This window comes from Glycine max, chromosome 5 (genome assembly GCF_000004515.6).
Source record: "Glycine max cultivar Williams 82 chromosome 5, Glycine_max_v4.0, whole genome shotgun sequence".
Classification (NCBI taxonomy): domain Eukaryota; kingdom Viridiplantae; phylum Streptophyta; class Magnoliopsida; order Fabales; family Fabaceae; genus Glycine; species Glycine max.
In genome coordinates, this window is record NC_038241.2 from 38,338,035 (window position 1) to 38,356,725 (window position 18,691).

Below are 18,691 nucleotides of genomic sequence, written 5' to 3' on the forward strand. Positions count from 1 at the left end.
GAGGAGAAACACAATTATGTGCCTTCACTTTTGACTATAGGAAATAGTGGGAAAAGTACAGATTGAAAAGGATGACACCTATTAACTTGGTATATCTAGAATACAACCTAATTTCTCAATTTTTTAGTTCAGATAAGCATGGGGAAAAACTTTCTGACTACAAAATCGTGTTTTAAGATATCCTCAGAAGAATGACTATTTGTAATAGTTCCTACCAGGACTAGTAATCTCTGTTCTTTTTTCGTCATCATCAACAATTCAAGACTTTATAATATTTGAAATTAGCTAGTTTAACTATGACACTCTAGTCAAGATCTAGACTCTTCTTCATACTTTCGTAAACCATATAAGTAATGCTTGCAGCTGGCACAACTTTGAGGAGATTAGGAATGAGCCCCTTGTAGAAACCTCTAAAGCCTTCATCCTTGAGAGTTTTCCAGAATACATCAGACATTCCCTTGTAAGCACTAGTACTATTGGCAGGTTGTGCCTGCAGTCTGAGAATCATGGTAATGCTATGTCAACAGAGAGCACACATAAAGTATCAATAAGAAAATTAACTTAAAAGAACAAAACTTATACTTCCCCCACTCCACATTTCCTTTTGGGGGAAGGAGAGCAGAGAAATAATACTACTACTGACACGACCTTATACCTTGTACGAATAACCTGCAGCGGATAGACACAAGTAGCTCCAAGAGCACCTGAAACTGTCCCACATCCGAGTTGTACTAGAGGACCGGGATCTGTAAAGGAGAAAAAAGAATAACATGTTTTAAGTTTCAAAGGTTGAATTTACATGTGTTAATTTGTCATTAAAAAATTTCAAACTGGTAAAATAAAATCATTAAGTTCAAGAGATAATGTGGTTGCAGTAATACCATACCACTGTCATAAAGAATATATCTCTTGGATAGATCTTTCAAGGTGTCATATGCAGTGAGATCAATCCCTGCATAAGGAATCATACCAAGAAGAGATGGAACAAGCCCTCTGTAGAAAGCCCGAGGTCCCTCATGGACCCATATATCCTTTGTAAGTGTGACAAGCTTAGGAACCCTTCCACCATCAGAAGCACAAGTCTGTAGCCTAGTTTTGACAAGATCCATTGGATAGATAGCCATCTGTGCAACTGCACCAGCCATACCACCTGCAAAAAGTCTTCCTGCAGTACCAATATCTGACTTGCCATCTTGAGCATCTCCAATTACATTTTTCAGCATTTCATAAGCATAAAACTTGATGGCACTCTCTGGAGCTACCTTCACAACATTCAATCCATTACCTCGGAAAAACCCTAATAAGCCATCTTGTTTCCATATCTTCATCACTGCCGGCATAATAGAAGCTCGTCCAGTCTGAACTTGTAAGACCACCTTTAGACGATCAAGTGGAGCAGTTGCTGTACGAGAAGCAGCTCCTGCTATCCCCCCTGCAATAAAATATCTGCTCCTGTGCACATGCTTGCTGATGCCTTCGGGAATAACAGCTTGTTCTCCAATGTCAACAAGGCACACCCTCTCCCAATGATGATATATGTTTTCAATAGTTGCTTCATGAGGATAAAGTAGAAGAAAATCTCTCCACTCTTCAAAAGTGATAATTCCATTATTATCCTTGTCAACATGCTCCACAAAGCGAGCAAGCTCTTCCTCGTCAATTTCAATCCCTGCAACATACAAGCTGAATATGCTTACAATTGATACTGCAGGAAAAATGAAACAACAGAAAAAGCATCCACAAAAGGCACCAAGGAACACCATCTAGAAAACCTATATGAATTATAAATGACTGAGCAGATCACTACATACAGAGAGAAAAAAAAAAGCAAGTAAAGAAGTAACAAACATGCAATAGAATTTGCCATCAAAGATTGAAGCTGAACCAGGTTTCACAAATCTAAAGCACCATGCATACTCATAGAATTATTCCCAAAGTTCTCCCTCTCTCTCTCTTTTGAATCTATAAACAAAAACAGCAGTACATCTTCAAAAAAGATACCTATTCATAAATCACTAGGATTCACCAAAGCTATGAACAAAAGTAAAACCCCTGCAGTCTCTCGAGAGTCAAGACTCAACCTTTTCTCACACATAATTGTTATGATTACAACCACGAAAGTCCTATCATAAACGAAAACCATTCCCACCACAAGCTCACCCACTTCACAACCACGACCAAATGCAATGCCAGTTTAAGGAACAACATCGAATGTCAACATGTCTTGGCCCACTCATGGAAAATGAACAGCCAACAACATACTTACATCACCATAAGCACAGAAAGGATGAAGAGAACAGATAGAAAACAACAACACCTACAACACGAACAATTAAATAATAATTTCACTTCCATGCATTGTGAATGCAAAGATTGTTGCACTGCCGATCAATCAGAAATCATCTTAGGTATGTCAACAATCAGAATCCATCTTAGGCATGAAGTAATTATTACAAAAATCAACAAACTTACCATATATGTTAATATGTATGTGATCGAATGATTTACATGCAATAATTACAACTTACAAGCCACGAGGCACAAAACACAATGAACAAAGTAGTAGTACCAGAATACCTACCAGCCTTGACAAGTGCATCCCAGAGCTCTTCAGGGAGAATGCAGCCATTGTGCTCCACATCAATAGCCTGAAATATGCGGTAAAGCTCCAACTCCTTGTCATCCATGTACCGCCTAAAGTCGCGGTAATCGATCCTTCCGTCCCTATCAGCATCACACACCTTGAAAAGCTCCTTTGCATACTTATACTCAGGGGGAATCTGCAGTGCAGACAAACCGGCCTCAATGTGAGCATAGTCCAAGTACCCATTATTCGCAGCATCGAAGAAATTGAAGAGGCTCCGAATTCGAAGATCCCTCTCCTCCTTGGTCTCGCGCAGTGCAAGAAGCACGTGATCCATCGAAACCGGACCCGTTTTCTTGCCACGGCCATGATCGGCTTTCGCTTTCGAAAACCCCACGTGCTCCATGTCTATGGCTTGGCCTGCCCCGGACATGCTCTTTCGCTCAGAATCTCAGAAAATAAAAAATTGGAAATACCCAATGGAGCATTTGAATTGTGGAGAACCGAAAGATGCTAACTTTGGCCTCAGATCTGCAAAGCGGTTTCGTGGGGTTTAAAGGGTCAAAATCTCAAAAACTCGCAAAAGTCGTAAACCAACAACTGAAAGAAGAAAACCAGCGATTGAATTGAAGGGTGGGTCAAAGGAAAGAGAAGAAAGTGACATAAGAGATTAACCAGAAGCTAATTGGACTAAGCATAGTGTGCAGTGTCATTATACAAAGAAGAATGAAGAAGGTACCTGGAATTGCAATTGGTGAGGACGGTTTTTTCAATTTATGTAGCAATATATGTTAATTAATACATAAGGCAATGGGTTATTATGCAGTGGTTTTTCCAGGGAGGTATTGTGGAAACCGAATCAGAATATTTAAGAGGGGAGAGAGGTTCCTCATATTATGAATTGTGATTGTAGGAGGGTACTTGGCTGATGAGGAAATCAATCCATTTCTGATTCTGATTGTGTTGTGTTGTTATCCCTCTTTTCTTAACAGCTAGAGAAGAAAAGGGGATATTATGTTATTATTTGGATATTCCTCTCTAGGTTGGTTGCCCCTGTTTTATCCAAGTTTTTCCTTTTAACTTCTTGCTACTATAGGTCTACATGCATTCTAGGAGTATTTCTAAAATTAAATTAAAATACGGAATGAATAGATTAAATAAAAAATAATGTTTTAAAAATAAATTATAGGTCCTTTAAAAAAATATAAAATAAAGTATAGAATTGTATGTTATGAAATATACTTTAATCTATAAAATAATAATATGTATTCTAAGAAAAAAAAATGTCTTTACACATAATATTAAAAACAAACAAATATAATATTGATTCATTTAAACTCAAGTCATAAATAAATAAAATCATAAAAATAATCATCTTATTAAAGTTAATGTTTACATCGCTTAACAAAAATTTTAATTAAAGGTTTAAGATTTTTAACTCTATGGAATCATTCACATGGCAATTTAGAATTTTTCATTCTCTAATAATGATACTAGTAGACATTGGAGACTTAAAGTATTAGTTATAAAAAAATATAATTATTTTCACAAAAAAATATATGTATAAATAATATATTACTAAACATATTGTGTTTGTAAACTTGTGAGTATATCTCATCCCGTATCCGATTCCAATTCTATGGATAATTATTCACCTCACTTAGGAATATTTCTGCAGATACTGGTAAGGTCCAGATACACCTTATCATTCCTAGGTGAACACTTATAAAATTGATTTTAAATAAAATTAATTTTATAAAATCCTTTTTAGTTAAAATTAATCTTAAAATAAAAAGATTTATATTTGAATATTTTATTTAAAAACAATTTAATAATAAAAGTTAACGAAAATTATCTAAAATTGCTCAAACTTCAAATTAATTTTGAACCAACAATTAATCATTCAACATAAAACTAAACATGGTAATGTTTATCTAAAATCATATTAGCTAACCCTTTAACATGATTTGGGATGATCCTAAATAAATCCAAACACTTACATAAATTTGGTTCTTTCTCATATAGTTTCTACATTAAGACATATATATATATTGATATCATTTTTAGGATAGTTTGATTTGGAAAAAAATGTTGTTATTTTTAATTATAAGACCGTTACTTTATTTTTATTTTTCAAAATTCATATTAAAACATTATTTTTTTACTTTATTTATCTAAACTAAAATTAATTTATGCATTTAAAAAAAGATTCTTATATTAGCTTATTCAAAAAAAAAATTCTGTTGCCTGAAGTCTAGTTCTACACATTTGACCGAAAGGCCAACATATGTGCTTAGACCAACAACGTGGCATGCATGCATTGCCACTCATTTGCTCCTTTGCATCTCGTGTGTGTGTGTGTGTGAGATACAACACCTTCATCTCTTTCAAATTCATCGTCCCAAGCAATCCAGCTTAATTTCAGAGTTCAAATAATTTGTGCTAATTAAACCAATAGAGATAAGCTAGCAAGACATGGGGCACAAAGAAAAATCTAAAGAGCGAAAAGAGAAGAGATTGCAAGAGATATCTCTTCTGAGGACCATTCCATATGCTGATCACCAGAGGTTGCTTTTTCTAGCTATTTACCCTCTCATACATCATAGGTTCATATTCATTCATTTTGATTTTCATCTACTCTTCCCTTAATTCTCGTGATAATAAGGATAGGTGGTGGTCTAAGGAAACAATTGCCGTGGTTACTGGAGGAAACAGAGGAATTGGGTTCGAGATCTCTAGACAACTTGCTGATCATGGAGTAACGGTAATACTAACATCAAGAGATGCTAGTGTTGGTGTTGAATCAATCAAGGTCTTGCAAGAGGGTGGTCTTCAGGACGTGGCATGTCATCAACTTGATATTCTAGATACTTCTTCCATCAACCAATTCTGTGAGTGGTTGAAGGAAAATTATGGTGGCTTAGACATTCTGGTAAGTTTCTAAAATAATACATGTGGTTAATTAGCTTAGCTACCTCCTTATAAGCTAGCTCATTACAATTGAATTTGTGCCTTTTTGTTAGGAACTTATGTTCAATAAATGGGGACTTGGATTTGTTCTTATTTGATCAACGTAAAATGAAATTGAAATCAAAGGATGCCGCAATAAATCATAAGGAAGCAAAAGACTATAGTTTTGGTTTTTGGTTACATATCTATAGCATGTAGTGTAGCAGATGTCCTTATTATATGTTTCGAATTATTATGCAGTAATATATCCTATATGTGCAGGTAAATAACGCCGGAGTTAATTTCAATTTTGGGTCTGATAATTCCGTTGAAAATTCGAAATTGGTTATTGAAACAAATTATTATGGCACCAAACGTATGATTAAAGCCATGATTCCATTGATGAAGTCTTCCTCTGCTGGCGGACGCATTGTAAATGTGAGCTCGCGTTTAGGTCGACTAAACGGGAAGCGAAATGTAAGTAAAAAATATGTTGTTTTCTGAATATAAATTTTTATTCATGTACTAGCAAACAACGTTAATCCAATATCCATTCACTGGGAATACACTAAGCATGTTTTTTCGCATAAATATTCGTGTTTTGGAATGTTAAATAGAGTTTAATTTTTGTAAACTATCCGTTTGAAGTATTTATACACACATCCAATAGGAAATTTACTTTGTCATCACATCATATTCATAATATGATGATCTTGTAAAATGATCAGATTTGATTTTATATCTCTTTAAAGCTTTCGAGTTTGATTTCTATGCATTATGTTGACTATCACCACCTAATATTAATATGACTTTTAAAATATTTTTTCACAAAATATTCAACAAAGCAGTAGTTTGTAAGTGAATAATAGTATAGAAACCCTTTACACAATTACCACATACTTTGCTCAAAAATATTTTTATTTTACAGTTTATAGAAATGAAACCTGCACAATAGATGTTTCCTTGATGAGAAGTGCTAGGAACATATATTCTTTTTAATTAGTCAAAATTTATTAAAAATTATAAAATTAAAAAAAAAAGTCATTAAATATGATATGAGACTCACTAAATTTTATCATTTTCAATAAATTTCAACCAATAAAAAAATATATTTAAAAGAGTATGTTAAAGAGTGTGATTCTAACAAAATTTTTTTCTTCCTTTAATAACCTTCACGATAAAGAAGCCTTAGTAGTAGTTTTATTAGAATTAACTTGTGGTAGAATAATTATATAAAAAGTGATTCTAAGTTGGTGGGGGTAACATGTACTACTATAGAGATTGGAGAATGAAGCATTGAGGGAGCAACTAAGTGATGAGGAATCCCTTTCAGAGGAAGTGATTGATGGGATGGTATCAACTTTTCTGCAACAAGTGGAAGATGGAAGTTGGAAATCAGGAGGATGGCCTCCAACGTTCACTGACTACTCGGTGTCAAAACTAGCAGTTAATTCTTACACAAGGTTCATGGCAAAGAAGCTTTCTGAGAGACCTGATGGTGAAAAGATTTATATCAATTCCTATTGCCCCGGTTGGGTGAAAACCGCTCTCACAGGTTATGCAGGAAGTGTTTCAGTTGAGGATGGTGCTGATTCTGGTGTCTGGCTTTCCCTTATTCCTGATCAAGCTATTACGGGCAAGTTCTTTGCAGAGAGACGGGAAATTAACTTTTAAGAAGTTTGGAATAATGAATGTTAGTTGAAGAATCAATCAAATTGGAACCAGCTTCACCAAATTGAAGGAAATATGATTCGGTACAGTGTGTGTGTTTGTGTTTGTCTGAAGGACCATTTTGTGTTTTCAGATTGAGAATGATAGATTACCAAAACAATTCCTCAATGTCACCACATACACAAGTGATTATTCACTCCTTGGAAGTCTTACTTACCGTACGTGTTGAATGTTACTGTTAGTATTATTCTGAGTTATTTTGTAATTTAGTGACGAGTGCTTCATTAGTCAGTGATCACTGATGCTTAAAGAAAGCAAGTTACTGCATGTTTGTTAGTACTTAAAATATGCTATCTTGCCTTTTCTCACACCATTAAGTTGCTCAATTTATTAATACATGTTACAAATACAGCAAAAGAGGAAGCATGTTCTTCTTTCCTCTGTCCCTCCCTTTGCATGTTAGGCCGTAAACCTTTTTTCTATTTGTTTTAAAAAAAATGATGAAACAATTAAGAGAGAGAGAGATAATTGTCTATAATAAAGGGCACAATTGAAGCTCAAATAAGCGAGATAATGATTATGAAACAAGAAAATGTGTAAAGGTAAGAAACTAATAATGTATTTATCATTGATACCAAGTGAATCTAGTTCTTTGGGCATTTTAATTTAAATAGTAAATACGATCTTCTTCTTTTTTTTACCTCATTACATGTTTCTTATGAACTTGGAGATCAAACTTTTATTTTTTTTTAAAAATAATTAAAAATGATAAATTATTATAAGTATTGTTCCGAAATGGAACTTGAAAATATATAAACTTAACCATGGAGAAAACATTGGGACGGGTTATAAGTAAGTTTAATTCTATTCTTTAATAAAAACACAATAATTGATATTGATCAATGAAAAAGTAATACTAAAAAGGAAAAGAAAAGAAAAAAACATTACTACTCTTCAATTCATATTCATAGCGTTTGGTTTGGGGTGGCGGGAAGTGGAGGAAAGAAAGCCATGGTAGCTTACCCGCTAAAAGCAGAAAGCAGAGAAAGGTTCCTTCCTCTTCAATTGAATTCATAACTAAGGTAACACAACACAACAGCTAAATCATTGTAATGGCTTCTTTCCATCTCAGAAGAAAGCAAAAGACTCTTGTTCAACAGGTTCCCCTTCTTTCTTTATTTAATCATCCAATTTTGATTCATATATGATGTTAAAAGTGATGTGATACCTTTCCCAATTCCAATAGGCTATTATATTGAAGCAAGCAGCGAGGCTTCCTCGAACTCGATTTGGTGCTCGGAAAATGGGTAGAGGACAACATTAACTCCTTGGATCAATATCGCGTACGAGCTCTCATTCATCTCCTCGACTCGGTATTTTATTTTCCTCTTTTACATATTAATACCAAGTGTGTCTTTGGTTTCACTTTGGATAATTGATTCTGCGTCCAAAATTAGTTTTAGATCAACTTTTACATGTTTAGTTTCATGTTGCACAAGATTTCAAAATTGATTCTGAGTTGATGTAACTTTGAGTAACTTTTGTGTTTGATTAGAAAATTTATACTGAATTTTACAACTAATTTGATTCTATAACAAAAACATTCAAATATAAATCACATTACTTTAAAATCAATTCCATTCAAAATTAATTTCAACAACATTCATCAAAACATGCACTAAATATTTCATGCCAGCAAATGGCATTCGAGTAACTGGAGTTTCTATGTGTAGTATTTTGATTTGGTTCTTGGACTGCCATATTCAATTAAAACAAGCTCAGTAGTTATCATCCCCTCTCTCTGAAAATGTGTTGTCATGAACTCATGTGGTTGATCTTTGTAAACAACGATAAATCAAATTGCTTAGCTTCTTTTGGTGTTCATTGAGAGGTTCTGCGAACATTACCAGGGATCTTAATTCCACTATGATCAGTTAGACAATGTTTGTTTCTATTGTTGGAATCTTGTCAAACTCCAACTATTAGAGCAGAATAAAGTATATATAGTTCTTTTCTGTTATCTACCTTATTTCAGAGGATAACCTTATAACTCCATGTCAAAACTCAGACATTGTTGTTTAGTTGGGATGAACTTCATATTTAGTATGATGAAAATGCTATCTGAAAATTCAAACTTTAAGACCTTTAATAAATAATGATATATTGGGTCTAATTTCATGAATTTTTGGAGGTAACCTGTTTATCCATTTAAAAGGGCCTACTATGTCTTTGCAACTAGAGCCTGGGTGTTTTAGACGTGTTTTTTTTTTTTTTCCCTGCTTGTATGCGAAAATGGACTTCATTCAATTAATTTCACCTGTACAAAGGTCCAGAATATTTTTCAATGTACCAATGCTTTATTTAATTCTGGTTATTTTCCTGTTAACAATTGATGTATCTCCTTTACTAGGGCCTTTTTATGTTTGGAATATTTAAATGGAAAATGTAGCTTCTTATAGTACAATGAAAAAAGGATGGAGTGATTTGAATCTTGCTAATTCATGAGATTAATCCAAAATAAGTTGGAGATAGTAAGATTATTTTAGCACCTTTGGAACTTAACTACTTTGTACACTTTTTATGAGCGAATTAGATCTCGAGTCTGTAAATTGAGAATGTTAGTAGTAAATGTAGTTTGTTTGATGATTTTGCTCTGATACAGAATGGAAACGAGATAGCAACTAGTTGCATAAGTTTGAGAGACAGATCTGTTGATTCAAGTTAGTGCCACCTTTAAATTCATATTTCTGTTGTACAGGAGAATCCAGATTTATGGAAGTGGATATCTGGACAAGAGCAACCCCCAGAATCAATCAACATAAACCCAATGAGTCTCATTTCATTGTTTAAATGATGAAATTCCAATTTTGTTATTTAGTTGGATTTTGTTTTTCTTTGCGTTACAATTCTCATGCCAATCGTTTGCGCATGGGTCTTTGGCGCAGTACAAGAAGTTTCCGGGTGGTCCCATTACTGGGAATCAGTAGCTTTGAGAACAATCTTTTCATTTGTAACAATGAAAAAATATCTGCTCTACCATATTTTTCACTATAAATAAGGGCTGGCTAACTGCAACATAAAGGTTTGTATTAACTACTAGAGATCGGTAAAAGGGCTGAAACCGTGAAACTAGAAGATTGTGATCGACATTCTGTAAGCCTTTCGTTCAGCATTCCCATTGTATATATATTGTGAGTGTAATGTGTTGTGGCTTGAAATGCTTGATTCTGGATTTTTCTTTTTCTGTTCTAACCGTGTATCTCTTTTTAAAATGTGCCTGGTAGGAGTGAAAATGCATCTTTGTTCATGATGATATTTTGAACTCTAACGTTTTACCCCCTTTATATGTTCATGTTACTATTGAATTGGTTTGTTCTATCAAGAAAAGGCAAATAAGCTACACTAATAAAGCAAATAAATCAAGGGTATCGTTGCTACTACGATGGTTTCATTAATTTGATGTAGTTGCTTGCGGATTGGATCGGATTTTTTAAGAAAACAATCCAATCTGAAAACTGAAAAGAACTGTAAATAAGTTGTTTTAATCTTTAGATTGAATATTTTTTTTACTCAAAAACCGATCCAAACCGTTTTGCAAATACCACTAATTCGAAGTAGCTGAATGTCTGAATGCGTGAATAAACGGATGCAGTGAATTTGGATCCATCTCTTCACTATCGTATGGTCATGGAAAAAAAAAAAATCCAGTCCCTTTGTTATCAAATCGTCAAATTCTCAGTTTATTTTTTCTTACATCAATCCAATTTTTTCTTATTAAGATACAATAATTGTCCAACATTTTAACAAAAAAACCAATAAATTCTACTAAAGTTGTTAGATAGTTGAGTTTTTCTAGCATGTTAAGAGAATTTGATTTTTGATTATGCACATGAAAAAAATAAAAAAAATAAAATAAAATTTATTTCAATTATTTAATACTCCAATCTAAATTGTACATAATTATCTTTGAGAAAAGATACAGGTGATTTATACCAAAAAGAGGAAAAAATTGTAATAAAACCCTAAACAAAACGAATCGGAACAATCTTAGGCCTTCCCACGAAGAAATTTGTTAAAATCAAAATTATAGTATTCATTTTCTTTTTGGGACATTTGGTAAGAGAATTTTTTTTCTCCTTGAGAATCATAGGTTCAATTTTTTTTTCATGCTTGATATAAATTTTAAAAAAATAATATTAACTTTTCTGAGAAATAATATTTTCTTGGGAATGTTTTTTAATTAGTTTATTATAATGAAAACTTTTTCATAAAAGAGATGAAATTCTTATTTTTGGAATTTAATTTTTTTATTATGATAAAAATATCATATTATTTTTTTATTGAATTATATAATGAACATAAGCGAAGGATGAGAGAGGTTGTATATTTATTTACCGCTGACTGCAAAGCATAAATTGGACAGCTCACAGTGACAGCAAATTGCTTATCTTGTTTTGTTTTTCTTTTCCTCCTTGCTTTCCCCTTCAATAGCAATGGCCTCTGCAACAGAAGCCATTAATAAATTGTTGTTCATATTCCTCTTTCTTCAACAATATTCCTTATTAATAATGGCGGATGATTCAGTTTCAGTTCCAGTTCCAGCTGATTGGCCGCAACAGTTCCACTCGGTTCTGTTCATAAACCGAAGCGGCGATCTCCAGAAAACGGACTTGTGGTACGACTGGCCCAACGGTCGCAACTTCAACATCATTCAACACCAGTTGGGTGTGCTCAAATACGACCTCGAATGGGACAATGGAACCTCCTTTTACTACACCCTCGAACCCTTCGACAAAACCTGCAAAATCGTCCATTTCGAGGTTGGCATTCTCCGCCCCAACTGGCTCCACGGCGCCAACTACCTCGGTCAGGAGCATGTCGACAACTTCCTCTGCAATGTTTGGGAGAAAGTTGACTTCATTTCTTACTACGAGGATGTCCTCACTCGAAGACCCGTCAAGTGGATCTTCTCCTCCTCCGGTTAGTCAATTACTACTCTATACACTACCATTCAGAATTATTATCTTGTTTACTACTCCTTCCGTCCCAAAAGATTCATGTTTAAGGTTTTTTTACATATATTAAAAAAAATTAAGTACCAGTGTTTGTAGAGAATTACTACAGTATTATTTCAACTAGGAATTTCCGGTACTTTCAATTTTATGATTTGTATTTCAGCTGAGCATAATATGCCCATAAATTCTTTCACAAAATAATCCATCTTTTTCAGGTTTATTGGTTTTGTAATGGAAAGTATAGGTTTTGTTACCTCCCCCCACTATCTCTCCATTATGTAGGATTTTTTTTGCTGATCAATTATAGAATAAAAAGTCTGATTCAGTCCAATTAAGCTTCCTTCCTATGAATCCGGAATGCATTATTAAGTGTTTCAAGGCAACCGGATTATTAAATATCTTATTGAAAAGTGAGAATGTAAGTCAATTTGAAATTTTCTTCAGAGGCTAAAAAAGTGCTGTCATTTTGAGACGGGATGAGTAGTGTATATTTGTGAATGATAAAATATAAATGTAGCATTCCTATTGTTGTGGTGGGTGCAGGGATGGTTGCTCATGTGATGACATTTGAGGTTGGTGCGGTGCTTGAGGATAAACACTGGCAGGCTCCTGTCTACTGTTTTGGTGACGCTGAGACACAGAACAAAACAAGTACCTCCCTCTTACATTCACAAGATGCTTTTCCTGGTGGTTCTTCTCATGGGATTTTAATGAGATAGATACCTCATTCTGCATATGCTAAGTAATTCTCAGAATGGAGTGTTCACTTTATGATTTACCATATATATAATATCTTGAAATGATTAAGAACATCTTAAATTATTTTTTAGATTAACTTTTATACTTTGCTGTTTACTTTATTTTATAGTTTACTTCTTTATTTAGTTAGAACTTAGAAGTATGATTTATTATTAATATAATTATATAAATCAAGGTTAGCATTTCAATGATTTTATCTTGTGTGGCTGTAACACGTCTAACACATGTTATCAGACCAAATCAATTTTAGATATCCATCACTACCTATTCCCTTATCAAAGTCAAAGTACCTTCCTGAATGAAATGTTTCTTCTGTTCATTATGTTGAGTTTATGGAATTTGCTTACCACCACCAAACTCGTGTGTTTTTATTTGCTCCCAGTTTCCCTTCTATGACTTTTTTTCTTCTTAAGATTTTAGTCTCAAGTATGTCTTTGTTGCAGCTTCTTTGATCCATTTTAATCTATCTTTTTGCAAATTGGTTCCGATTCCAACTTGTTTTCCCATCTCTCTCAATCTTTGGTTCCAGTCTTCCAGAGACAATTTGGCCCTCCTAGTCCTAGATGTGTAGACAGTGTAGTTCGGCCTTTCTTAAATTCACATTCATCTTTGAATGAAGGAGATGAATATCTTTAAATGGCTCCTGGAAATGTGGGGCAATTAATATCTACTAACTCACATTTATGAATGGAGTCATATCACCTTAAGTTGAAAGGAAGTGGTGTGAAGAGAACAATTTCAATAAAGAAGAAATGTGTGGAGGTCTCTTATGAGAGTCCTTATCCTTCTGCTACCTTTCATTTCGACATTGTTGAAAAACATAAAAAATATATATATAAAATGCTTCTTATCACGTTAATGGCAACAAAGTAAATAAATATATTCTTCTCTCTATGGCTACATTGGATCGATCCTTCACCCGCCTGGGTTGATAAACATGACCATTCTTCTCTCTCAAAATAATTGTACAATTTATTGTATGGCCACTTTGGTGCTTACAACAGAATGAACAAAAGAAAAGGGAAAGAACCGGAACAAACTACACCCCATGTTAAAGGGCACTGCAATCGAACATTCATTCAGCCTAGTATTGGCTGTTCAGATAGAAATATAATCCTGCAAGCACTGCAATTCCCACGACAATTGCAATAGGAAATGCCTTCCTGTGGAAAATTTATTTCATAATGTTAACGCCAAAATAATGCTGATAGATAGTATAATAATGCCTTGGCAGGCATGGAAACAGAAAGATTTATTTATGGCTCACCCAATTGCTTCATCTCTCTGTAGTTCTGCTTTTCGTGCCTTTCTAACAGCTGTGTCATTGTCATTTTTAGTGACAGCCGGTGCATAGGCCCTAAATCTTCGCTTTGGAGCACCACAAACTGCAAAACACTTTATTTATGGCAATGATAATGCACTTTACCAACTTCTTTCAACTCTTCTGTTTCTACCAAGCTCTAACAAGAGCTGCCTGACCATTAACCATTCCAAAACCACATTTTTCTATCTTATCATAACTGTGTTCGGGTGAGTATTTACAAAATAAATTTTGAACTTTGAAGTAATATGATTTACTATATTTAAATGTTTTATTCTGAAAGCAAGTTAACAATAAAATTAAATTACTGTTAAGTTACTGCAACTTAAAATCAATTTTAGACTAAAATATATGAACATTTGTTTACCTAAACTCACGATAGCTAATATTTCAAAGAATCCAAACACACTGTTAACATTACAATTTACAAGAGCCTGACTCATTGGGGAACTCCAATTGAAAAGCAAGATAGAAACGAACATATTCATCCATACCATACATGCTGTGTGTATATATGGCCAATGTACCATCAATCTCTCTGAGTTTAATCTATATAGACTATCTTATAATATTTATTTTATCATCATATCATATATTAATGAATAGAATGACATGACATAGTAAAAAGGCCAATTTTTATAAGTGCATGGTAATCTATAAATTAAACTCTTTGTTTTTTAAAAGTAATTTACAAAACTCATGAATGAAGAATAAATATGAGCAGGATAAAATGGCATTTTGCGATGGGCAACTAACAAGAGGAAATTACCAGGGCAGAAGTAGTTATCAGGCAACTTCTCAAAGGGAGTTCTGTCTTTGTAAATATACCTGCAGCATAGCATCAATTAACAATAAATAACATTAGCAAAAGCAAAAGATAAGTTAATTGAATAATTGATAGTATCAATCATGAAAAAAAGAAAAGAAGGGTAACCCACTAACCCGCAATCGCGACAGATATAGGCCTGTTTGGAAGCGACGCGCATGGAAATCCTGGGTGGAGCTGAAGTAAGATGGTGGTGATTGGGATGAAGATAGAGATTGAGGGAACCAGAGAAGAAGGATGACTTTAGAGCAAAAGGGTTCATCAAGGGTCGTCTCAGGCAAGCATTGCCATTGACGATGTGAAAGCTAGGTGCCTGCAGGGCCATTCTTTTCTGTTTTGTTTGTTCAGGATCACACAGGAAGAAGATAAGAGAATGGTTGTGGAAAATTGTGGATGTGCAAACGTGTCCCAAGCCTACGTGGAAAGCGTGGCATTCCCAACTACACCACACAACCCATCTACTTTCTCACTCTTGTTTTATCCTCTCTGTCCAAGTGGACAATGTTTCTATTTTTTTATATATATTTATTTTTGGTGTGAACTTGAATATCTTTCGATTGAAGTGCTGAAATATTGATATTTTTTAACATATGTTTTTTTATATATATCAAACAAATCAGATATTAAACTCATAATTATATATTTAAAAAATAAAATTATCTATCATGTCACAACCAACAAGGTTATATACATGAAAGACTGATTGAGTAAGACAGGGTGCATGCTGGTTTTCATGTTACAATTTCCGTTTAACGGGTTTTTAAGCTTCCAGACGTGAGAGAAAGAAATTGAAGAATTATTGTAAGCGGTAAAGTTAAGTATTTTACACATCTACTAGCTGCATATTACAATGTCAACAATGCATTTTGAGTAAATAATAATTTTTTACCACATTTTTTCGTAGCTCATTTTTCTGTAAATTTAATTTAAATGGACAGATTGTGTAAAAAACATAATTTACACTATTGTGTATTTTTTAAATGTCATATTTATAAGAATTTCTAATTAATTAATAATTTAATACAACAATACACAAAAATTTAATTTTTATTTATTTATCACAATTCATTTTGTTATCTAAGGCTCACATTATGTCAGTATCAATGTACTTGTACTAGTAAAGAAGACGAAGGAGCTTCTTGAACAAACAAATAGGTGGTATATTTGCATTTTGCAAAGCTATTTTTTAATTTCCTTTTTTAAAAAATTTATGTTACACAATAACTCTTTTTTTATATCCTTTTACATTTTAAGCTTAATCCAACTAGTAGTCCATAATACTATTTTAGTTACAAGCCAAAGTTTTAAGCTTAGACAGCACTAATTTCATAATGTCAGACAAAAAAGTGCCAAATATTTGTGCCTTAGACTTGTGTACTAGTTAACCTGAAATAACGGTTTATAAGCTGATGAAATCCCTAAGCTTAGCCTTCTTTTGCATGCATTCAAGCACATTGTCAAAGCTTTTTGTGAAAGAATCCAGCATCTCATGTTCCAGTTGTGATCCAACGGAACTCCAATCAATCCCCAACTTCTCTCAATTGCATTGTAAATGTCTTGAGCCTCTGATACTTTTGCATCAAGAGTTCTTGAAAGAATACCATGGTCTATGAATGCATGAAGAGCTTGGCCTAGTAAGGTTGAAATCAATAGAGGCACCAAATGAAGACAATGTTATTTCAGCAACCTAATAAATAATAATGAATGATCTCAACTTCAAGCTTTTGCACATCAACATATATTAATCTATATTAGCTCACATGGTAATCCAATCAAGGTAAAATAAGGAAACTGATATAACTTACTGTATCTGGTCCAATAAGAGAATTAACATAAAATGTGTCAGGGTAAGATGGATTTTTCACATTTGTTGAGGCCCACATCAACCTCTGCTTCTTGGCACCTCTCTTCTCTAAGCGTTCCCATCTTGTACCAGAGAACTTTTTCTGGTAAAGTTGGTAAGCTAAGACTGCTTGAGAAACCGCACCCTATAAGAATTGTTATAACATTTTCAGGCAAAAATAAAAAGGACAAGACACCCCAAACAGAAAAGGAGTTAACTATCTTGGACAAACTTTGGAAAACAGCAAATAAAGTGAAAATAAAGACATTTTTATAATTAAAAGGGAAAACAAAAAATAAAAATAGGAGTCGTTTTCTGATAGGAAGAAGCAACAATGATTACAGCACCATCACCATCTAGCCATAGGTCATAACAGAATTTGTAGAGAGCAATTCTCTCAGGAAGTTACTAGTGCTAGCACATTTCTGTTAGGAGTGCGTCTATGTTATGAAGATAATGCTTTATGATCTCTCTTTCTTTTCACTATCAGACAACCATGAAATCATGTATAAATACTCATTTAAAGAAATGAAAACGGAGAGAAGAATTTCAGTAGTATATTTTAGAGTAAGGAGGTTTTGCTTGTCCTCAAAACAAGGTCTGTGTCCTCTGTTCGTAACATTTTCTCAAACAAAATGGCCTTAAAGTTGAAAACAAAAATGCTTCACATTACCTTTCCTTTGAGATCAAGAGCCTCAGTAGTACCAATTTGCTCAAGTTTCTTGTCAAGTGTAGCATCCACTCTACTGATGTAAAAAGCTGCTGCATGATAAATAAAAAACCGTTACTGTTATGATCCATGCTTCCACCCAAACACCGCAAACTGAGAATAGAAAACGCAAGTGTTTGTGTTAGTGTTAATTAGCTGCATGTGAATAAGGTGCAACTTTTGTGTAGCTGAAAAAGTAGAATGAGAGAAGATAAGGGTGTCATGTGAGTAACCTTAAGGGTTCACTGTTCACCCGATTTAGGGGAGTGAAAAAGCTTGACCGTGGTAATGGTAATGGAAAACCAATGCAGTATTAAAAGAACTGACCAAGGTGGCTGTTGAAGCCATGGCCATAGTCATCAATGGAATGTGTAAAACTTGTTGCAACCGATCAGATTATTTGGAGTTATTCTTAAGAGAAAATGATACAATGAATAATGAATAAAGTCTACTAACTTAAGGCTTCAAGTACAGGAAAATGCAGCAGGCTGCAAATGTCACGTCACAACATCACGGACTGTGTTATAGGTAAAAAAAAAAACAAAGCTACATTGCAGAACTCAGACCCGATGAAATTCCAAAAAAAATATCTCAGACCCAATGCAAAACATTGTTTAATTCAACCATTCTGATAAAAGAGTGATTTGAATTTATACGATCAACAAATTATACATTACCGAAGTGAATGTATTTAATTTACATATTACCATACTAGAAAGTATAGGTGAAGAGACCTAACTAACCTGGTCTGAAGTTGATTTTGACATATCACATATTAAGGTTTTTAAAAATAAAATCCGTAATATTCTAAAAACAGGTTCATTTTATGCCTCGGGCTGTTCCAACCTGATCCAAAGAATCGGGATCCAACGAATCAGGTTAAATAACATGATAATTGTCTTATAATTTGGCCATATTTAGTTTGATCCAAAGTTTTATGTTATTTTAAAAAGTTTAAGTTTTTAAAAAAATATATATTATTAATATTTTTTATATAATAAATAATATTTTTTA

At 33.6% G+C, this 18,691-nt stretch overlaps 5 protein-coding genes across 6 annotated transcripts; 2 read left to right on the forward strand and 3 right to left on the reverse strand.

Annotated features, from left to right (window-relative positions):
- Nucleotides 1-3,624, reverse strand: LOC100791305 (calcium-dependent mitochondrial ATP-magnesium/phosphate carrier protein 3). 2 transcript variants are annotated; one of them, XM_003524279.5, is made up of 5 exons: nucleotides 3,324-3,624; nucleotides 2,582-3,115; nucleotides 887-1,669; nucleotides 656-746; nucleotides 1-497 (listed from the first exon to the last, which is right to left on the reverse strand). In XM_003524279.5, exons 2-5 carry the CDS (start codon nucleotides 3,015-3,017, stop codon nucleotides 305-307), a joined length of 1,503 nt encoding a protein of 500 aa, XP_003524327.2. In that variant the 5' UTR covers nucleotides 3,018-3,115; nucleotides 3,324-3,624; the 3' UTR covers nucleotides 1-304. The 2 variants fall into 2 exon arrangements, with proteins under 2 accessions (XP_003524327.2, XP_006580382.1); XM_006580319.4 differs by having other exon boundaries at nucleotides 2,582-3,184.
- A 1,352-nt stretch (nucleotides 3,625-4,976) lies between these two features.
- On the forward strand, nucleotides 4,977-7,574 carry LOC100811138 ((+)-neomenthol dehydrogenase). Its single transcript, XM_003525119.5, has 4 exons — nucleotides 4,977-5,151; nucleotides 5,255-5,516; nucleotides 5,816-6,010; nucleotides 6,812-7,574. The coding sequence occupies exons 1-4, from the start codon at nucleotides 5,060-5,062 to the stop codon at nucleotides 7,205-7,207; spliced, it is 945 nt and encodes a 314-aa protein (XP_003525167.1). The 5' UTR covers nucleotides 4,977-5,059; the 3' UTR covers nucleotides 7,208-7,574.
- A 4,114-nt stretch (nucleotides 7,575-11,688) lies between these two features.
- LOC100526970 (uncharacterized) lies at nucleotides 11,689-13,024 on the forward strand. Its single transcript, NM_001249725.1, is given in 2 exon segments — nucleotides 11,689-12,184; nucleotides 12,763-13,024. Coding segments are annotated over 2 exon segments (663 nt in total). The 5' UTR covers nucleotides 11,689-11,697; the 3' UTR covers nucleotides 12,939-13,024.
- An 809-nt stretch (nucleotides 13,025-13,833) lies between these two features.
- Nucleotides 13,834-15,882, reverse strand: LOC100812204 (uncharacterized). Its single transcript, XM_003525121.5, has 4 exons — nucleotides 15,242-15,882; nucleotides 15,069-15,127; nucleotides 14,246-14,363; nucleotides 13,834-14,141 (listed from the first exon to the last, which is right to left on the reverse strand). The coding sequence occupies exons 1-4, from the start codon at nucleotides 15,448-15,450 to the stop codon at nucleotides 14,063-14,065; spliced, it is 465 nt and encodes a 154-aa protein (XP_003525169.1). The 5' UTR covers nucleotides 15,451-15,882; the 3' UTR covers nucleotides 13,834-14,062.
- A 272-nt stretch (nucleotides 15,883-16,154) lies between these two features.
- Nucleotides 16,155-18,031, reverse strand: LOC100792885 (transaldolase-like). The gene is made up of 4 exons (XM_041015303.1): nucleotides 17,959-18,031; nucleotides 17,642-17,730; nucleotides 16,931-17,113; nucleotides 16,155-16,812 (listed from the first exon to the last, which is right to left on the reverse strand). Exons 1-4 carry the CDS (start codon nucleotides 18,029-18,031, stop codon nucleotides 16,705-16,707), a joined length of 453 nt encoding a protein of 150 aa, XP_040871237.1. The 3' UTR covers nucleotides 16,155-16,704.
- Between the last annotated feature and the right edge of the window lie 660 nt (nucleotides 18,032-18,691).